This window comes from Phyllostomus discolor, chromosome 6 (assembly GCF_004126475.2).
Source record: "Phyllostomus discolor isolate MPI-MPIP mPhyDis1 chromosome 6, mPhyDis1.pri.v3, whole genome shotgun sequence".
Classification (NCBI taxonomy): Eukaryota; Metazoa; Chordata; class Mammalia; order Chiroptera; family Phyllostomidae; genus Phyllostomus; species Phyllostomus discolor.
This window is the reverse complement of record NC_040908.2, coordinates 126026-132637: the sequence shown is the minus strand read 5'-3', so window position 1 is coordinate 132637 and position 6612 is coordinate 126026. Positions and strand designations below refer to the sequence as shown.

Here is a 6612-nt window from a genome sequence, read left to right as displayed (position 1 = left end):
CCTGGACCTGATCCCGTCCCCCGTGGGTCGTGGGCTCTTCTACCAACACCCGGACTCTCTCCTGCTGCGCGCTCTCTGCCCTTTATGTCCATTTACTTTCTGACGGTAAAGATCTGTGCTCAGGTACAGACAGAAAACCGAAGCTTCCAAACGTGTTGAGGTCACTTTAACAATTCAAAGGACACGGGACACCTGCCGGGGTGGGGTGGAGTGCCCTTTCCTCCCGCCCTCCCCCACTCCGGAAGTGCCAGCCTGCGGCGGTGACCCACGGCCCTCCCCGGGCAAGGAGGAGGCCGCTGACGCCCGGGGCTGAACGAACTCGGTTCTTCCCGGTCCTTGGCGCAGAGGGGACACGGGGACGCGGCTGCCCGGCCCTCCCAGCGCCAGGTGGGCGGTGAGGGGCGGAGCCAGGTGGAGGGAGAGGCGGGCGCAGCAGGCTGGCAGGAGGTCAGGGGCGGGGCGGTGAGTAAGGCGAGGTGCGGGCTCGGGGGAGGGGGCGGGGGAGGGGGCGAAGCCTGTGGGAGGTGAGGGGCCAGGCTGAGCCTCTCAAAGCGCCGGGGAGCGGGCGAGAACCCGTAGGGAGGAGTCGCGGCTCTCCAGTCGGCACGGACCTGTGTTCCCCAGCGTCGGTTCCGGGGCTAGCGGACTCCGGGAGCCGGTCCCCACCCTGGGCGGACTTCGGAATTGACCCTGGACTGCCGGGCGCCGCACCGGGCGCCCCACCGGGCGGTTTTCCGCGGGGCCGGAGCCCCAGCAGCTCTGCCAGCGGGAATGCACGCGCTGCCCAGCCTGGACGCGCCCCGGATGGAGCGGCTTCTGCCGCGGCGATCGGACGCGGCGGTGCCGGCGCGCAGGAGCGCGGTGGAGAGGCTGGCCGCTGACCGCGCCAAGTACGTCCGAGGCCTGCCGGGGGCAGCCGGGGATCCTGCCCCCGAGGGCAGCAGCCCTGGGGCGGGTGAAGGGCCGGTGGTCGACCCTCGGCCCCCGGCTTGCGCCCCGGGTGCCGTGGCACGCAGGACAATAGCGCGGAAGCCGCTGAGGCCGGATTCGCTGGTCATGTACCGGCAGAAGTGCGAGTTCGTGCGTGGGCCGAGCGCCGACAGTTTCGGGGGCGGCCTGGTGAGAAAGTTCCTGCCGGGGTCAGGCAAGGAGAAGACGTCGGCGTCCCCCGAGAAGTCCCCGGCGGGGGGAGAGGCCACGGCCAGGGGAGAGGAGGCGGCTCCAACCAAGCCCAACCCCGCAGTGGCCCCTGGTCCCCCCGAGCGCCCCTGCGTCGCAGCAACAACCACGGCGCGCCCATGCGTCCCGGCAGCGGCCCCGGCGCCCCCAGCGCGTCCCAGCGTCCCGGCAGCGACCCCGGCGCCCCCAGTGCGTCCCAGCGTCCCGGCAGCGACCCCGGCGCCCCCAGCAGCGACCCCGGCGCCCCCAGCGCGTCCCAGCGTCCCGGCAGCGGCCCCGGCGCCCCCAGCAGCGACCCCGGCGCCCCCAGCGCGTCCCAGCGTCCCGGCAGCGACCCCGGCGCCCCCAGCAGCGGCCCCGGCGCCCCCAGAGCGTCCCAGCGTCCAGGCAGCGACCCCCGCGCCTCCAGTGCGCCACAGGGGTCCGGCCCGGCCGGGCAGCCCAGAGCCGCGAGTGACCAGGCGCAGGGGGCTGCAGCGCTCGCAGTCGGACCTCAGCTCCCGCTACTCCATGTCCGCGGCGGAATTCGACAACTTCTTCCAGTTCTGCGGCCTGGAGCCCGAGGTGGTGGAGGCGCTCGGGAGGGAGAACTTCTCCGCGGGCTCGGACCGCCTCGGCCTAAAGGTTCGCAGCGTGAGCATGGCCACCTCCGACAGCGGCTTCTCCCGGCACAGCGGCAGCGACGAGGGGCTGCAGGAGGAGGAGCTGATGGAGAAGCTGCCCAGCTCCACCTCGGTCGTGGAGAGGAACGCCCGCATCATCAAGTGGCTGTACACCTGTAAGAAGGCCAAGGAGACCCTGGGCCCGCGGCTGCAGGGCCTGGCGTGACCGCTGCGCCCGGAGGTCGGGACCCAAGGGTGAGCCGGGGTGTCTGTGCGCGTGTCTGGGAGGGCTCCGCGCGGGACGGCCAGGCCTCTGAGGTCCGAAGGGACCCTAGAGATTGAGACGCAGAGTGCTGCCTGTGGACAGTCCAGGTCCCCACGGGCCAAGCGCCCTTTCTCTTGAACGCACCACTTCTGACCGCCGGGAGCGGCACGCTAACACCGTCCCAGCTGGTGCAGTGCTATGAAAAGAAGGAAACTGGGGATTGTACAGAGCTGTCAGAAAGCAGCCTCGCCCTCCGATATCACCGGTCTGGGTAGAGCTGTCTGTGCCCCGCCCCCCGCCCCTCGCCCGGGCCGCCGCCATCGCCCCTGCCCCACAGAAGGGCACGCTGCTGGGGGCGCGGCGTCTGCAGCGTCTGGTCAGCGCTGGGGCGTTCGGGTGGCCGGGAAGCCCTCCGCTTGGCTAGACGTAGTTTAAACTGTTCGAGAGCTTTCTCAGCGGCGCCCGCGGGGGCCGCGTAGTCCCGAGAAGGAGCTTCCGCGCTGACTGCGCGCCGGGCCGTCTGGTCGCTGGGGTCCGACCCTCGTGGCTCCGATGAGGACGCGGGAGGTGCGCCTCTTGCCCCTGGACACCAGCAGCGCAGGGCCGGCCTCGAGGTCTTCACGCGGGAGCTAAGGAACCGGATTCTCGCTCCGCGTGCGCCCCTCCTTCCAGGCGCCGGCGGGGCGGGTGCTCCGGGGACAGGGAAGGGAGAGCAGGCCCTACCTCTTCACGGTTCTCCTAAGGGAACCAAGGATTTAACCCTTACAGCCTCTTTTCTTCTCCTGCCCTTCAATGACAGCGATGCAGATTTTTAGAAAATCACGTGGTGGAAGTAATTCTGTCTGCCCTTGAGATAAGCTCATTGAAGACAGCGTCAGTTCTTAGCGCGGCGGGGCAGGTGCCTGTGTGCGTGGCTCACCTGTCACCGGCGGGTGAGGACGCAGGGACGTCTCGGCCTCGGTGCGGGCGTGAGAGTGAACAAGCAGAGATGCGTTCGTGGCTTGTTTTAGACTCGGAAGGATCGCAGCTGAAGTGGGTCCTTATAGTTTATTGAATTTTATTTTCCACTAGCGTAGGCCCCCAAGAATGTAAGCAGGTAGTTAAAATTTTAACATGAAGGAGATTTACTTGGGCCTTTCGCAAGCTGACTTTTGGAGCTGGAACACAGGCGCCACGAATGTCTGGGTGTGGAGGACGGAAGTTGTCATGGCTCCGCTCGGCCCCAGGGCGCCCGGTCCAGGGCGCCCGGCCCTGAACTGGACGTGGGGGCTGTGCTGTGTCAGTCCCCGCCTGCGCTGACCGCGTCCAGTGGCCACAGAGTGAAGGCAGATGGTCCCCAGCTCCGCACGCGGTGCTTCTGTGCGGGCGATGGTCCGTGTGTCCCCACTTCCTGATTGGAGCCCCGAAAAGAAAACAAGGAAAACCGCTGTCTGTTGGAGCTCCTAAAATGTAGATTAGTAAGTCAGTGTCCTGCAGGCCGCCAGAGCTCCGTGCACAGGCAGCAGCAGAATTCGTGGCTGGACAGTGACCAGATGATGCACAAACAGACCGGAGTAGACCTCGACAACAGGAAGTGAAAGGCTTCCCCTGTGACCCCTCTGCACCCAGGCCCCACCCCCACCCCCACCCCTGGGCCCGCAGTGTCAGGCAGTGCCCTGGAGAGAATCTGGGGTGCAGCCGATGCAGTGCCCTTTCCAAGGCCCGTCCAGGGCTGAGCGAAGGGAGAGTGGGCGAAGTTGGCTTGGCCCCTGAGAACTGCCCGTGCCCAGGAGGAGCAGTGGGGGGAGGGGGGAGGGGCCGACACAGCAAAGTGCTCCAGTGGGTGAGCCACCCTCTCCCTGCCTCCCTCTTAGTCCCGTCTGTCCGAGGCGGGCAGTGCCGCCTGGCTCCTCAGCTGTGCCACACTGTTGCTCAGAAGGGAGACTGACCTGCCCCCTGGGCTGTGCACCCAGCAGCCACCAGCTCTGTAAACATTTACTTCACAAACTTACTCTCCTAGACCCCAAACAGGGTGCGAGATCCTGGAAACTTTGGCCCAGGAGACCTAGTGTCTGTCTGCTCGAGAGTGGGGAGGAGGCCTGGGGCGGAGACGGGGGACGGGTCTGCTTCTGATCACAGCCCCTCGGCTGACGCCTGTGGCCCGAGGAAGAGCCAGCGGGACCCCGGCGTGCGGCAGGGCGCCCTTCCCCTTTCTCCTGGGGGTCTTTAGCAGCCGCCCCCTCCTCAGGGGGTCACTGGTCTGGGACTGCTTTCGTTCGTCACCTCTGGACGCTGAGGAAGGAGCAATGAAAGCTGTGATTTCCTTCTAGCTTATCAGGACATTTGTGTGGAAATTCAGGCAGCTTCACTTTAGGATTTCATGAAAAATTCAGAAAACCTGAGATGAACAAAGACATGCTTTCTAAGTGAAAAAGAAAACGTATATCTTATCTGGAGGTTTATGTCCCATTGGTAGGTATTATCAATTAGAATGAAAATATAGCCCTGGCTCAGTTGACTGAATGCCGGCCTGTAAACCAAAGGGTGGCCAGTTCGATTCCCAGTCAGGGCACAGGCCTGGGTTGTGGGCCAGGTCCCCAGTAGGGGGCGTGTGAGAGGTGACCCCACATCGATGTTTCTCTCCCTCTCTTTCTCCCTCCCTTCCCCTCTCTAAAAATAAATTTTAAAAAATAAGGGAAAAATATACCACCCAGAAGTAAAGAACAAGTTAATAAGTTTATTGCCCCCATGGAGTGAAAAACGTTTGCTTTTCAAGCCGAGAGTTCAGAGCTGGGAAGGGCTCACGGAGCGCGCCCCCGAGCCTGCGGGGATCATCATGAGGAGCAAACGCTGCCACGTGGCTGGTGCCGGCTCGGCGTCCCGCTCCCAGCGTCTGTGTGCCGAGCGCCGCTCCCCTGTCTGCTGGCGGTTACTCATCTTCCTGTCCTTCCAGTCACTGGGACGGCAGGCCTGCCCAGATTAGGTCTGTGGTTTCCTGGCTTTGGGGTGGAATAGATGTCGCTGACTTGAATATTGTTATGAAAGAGTGGTAACTTGTCCTGTGGGTTAGTTAGGGGTAAACAGTTTAATTTTAAGGCAAAGGTCTCAGGTGTCCCACAGCTCTCTTCGCCTTGCTCTTTGATAGGAAAGGGTCCCCGTGGGGTCTCCGCTGAGGGGACGGGCAGAGCTGGCCTCACCTTGGGCGGAGATGCCCTGGGGAGCAGCAGACACGCCCCCGCCCCGGCCCCTCCTTCCCGACCAGCGGAGGCTGCAGGCCCTGACTCAGAGAGCACTGCAGGTGCGTGGGGCTGAGTGCCGTGAGGCGCCGTGCTCTGTCCTCAGGTCGTACCTGGGCCCTCTTAGACACACCTGTGGGCGTGTTTGCCTGCACCTGGGTACCTGGACTGCCTGCCTGTGTTCTGCTCCACTGGCAGCTCCATGGAGGTCAGCGCTGGCTTCACTAACAGTCAGGGAAATTGTCTACTGCCCGTGAGGAGTCGGAGGGAAATAAAAGTGAAAGGCAGCCAACTTCTTTTCCAAATTTAGGGTGCACACAACATCACAAAGCCAAAGACTGCAGGGAGCAGGCTTGGAAGTATAATGCTGACCTTTCGACTTTTGCCAGGACTGGTGTTGATTCACGGCTTTTCCTTACCCCTCAGGATGCAGCCTTTCCAACAGCAGGGACCCCTGAAGCATGTCCCAGATGACTGGAGACCCCAGGGCCACACTCCCTGCCGCAGGCTTTGTCCAGCACACCCTGGTGGCCACAAGGGACCCACTGCAGGAGCTGGAGTAACCTCAGAAAGCCTGGAGCTGAGAAACCGGGAATTAACTGGGTGATTGCAGCCACTGCCTGGCCAAAGCTCCAGGAGGTGTTTGCTTCCTCGTTGGGGTGGCCCCGCCCCGGCCTCCGGCAGGCAGTGGACAGGGCAGTGGGGGGTGGGAGAGGGATATGTTCAGGGGCATCGTTTTGACTGGTTTACGAAGAGACACCACGATGCATTTTAACCGTACCGAGATTTATTTTTAAAAGGAAGAAAGGCAAAGAGCAGGAGAACCAAGCATGCCGTGGTATTTACTGCCTTCAGTCATCTCGGGCCATCGGCACCGTCCCGTCGGCGTTCCGGACCCACGAGGAGGCGTCGCACTGGGCACACACACAGACACTCAGCGTCACGCCGCCAACCAGGCCCCGGGGTGACACAGCACTTTCAAAATCACTGGAGGGCTGCCCGGCCTTCCACTAATGCCACTCCCACTGGGCGGCAGACCGTGCAAAAACTGGGAAAAGACGAGAGTTGAGATGCTGCTAAAAACACTTTGCCGGTACCTGGGCAGTTTTTTGAGAGGCGGCAGGAGCACCATCAGTGCCCTCAGCAGCGTCTGTCCGTCCACGGCTGTCTGAGAGCTCCGAGAAGGGGCGGGAGCCCCAGCTCCAGGGCACCGGCCTGCCCTGTGCATGTCACCCGCCCCCTCCGAGACGGTGCCGGGCACCCCTCGGGCAAAGGGCGTGTTGCAGGGGAGGGCAGGTGCTTGCAGATAAGGAGTCCCCGGGGTCCAACCAAGCTGCCCGGGCACCCAGAG

At 63.7% G+C, this 6612-nt stretch overlaps 1 protein-coding gene across 2 annotated transcripts; it reads left to right on the top strand.

The window, feature by feature from the left end:
• Nucleotides 1-525: 525 nt before the first annotated feature.
• FAM110C (family with sequence similarity 110 member C) lies at nucleotides 526-6064 on the top strand. 2 transcript variants are annotated; one of them, XM_036027619.1, is made up of 2 exons: nucleotides 526-2022; nucleotides 5688-6064. In XM_036027619.1, the coding sequence occupies exon 1, from the start codon at nucleotides 772-774 to the stop codon at nucleotides 2005-2007; it is 1236 nt and encodes a 411-aa protein (XP_035883512.1). In that variant the 5' UTR covers nucleotides 526-771; the 3' UTR covers nucleotides 2008-2022; nucleotides 5688-6064. The 2 variants fall into 2 exon arrangements, with proteins under 2 accessions (XP_035883512.1, XP_035883511.1); XM_036027618.1 differs by having other exon boundaries at nucleotides 526-2036.
• The last annotated feature ends 548 nt before the right edge of the window (nucleotides 6065-6612 follow it).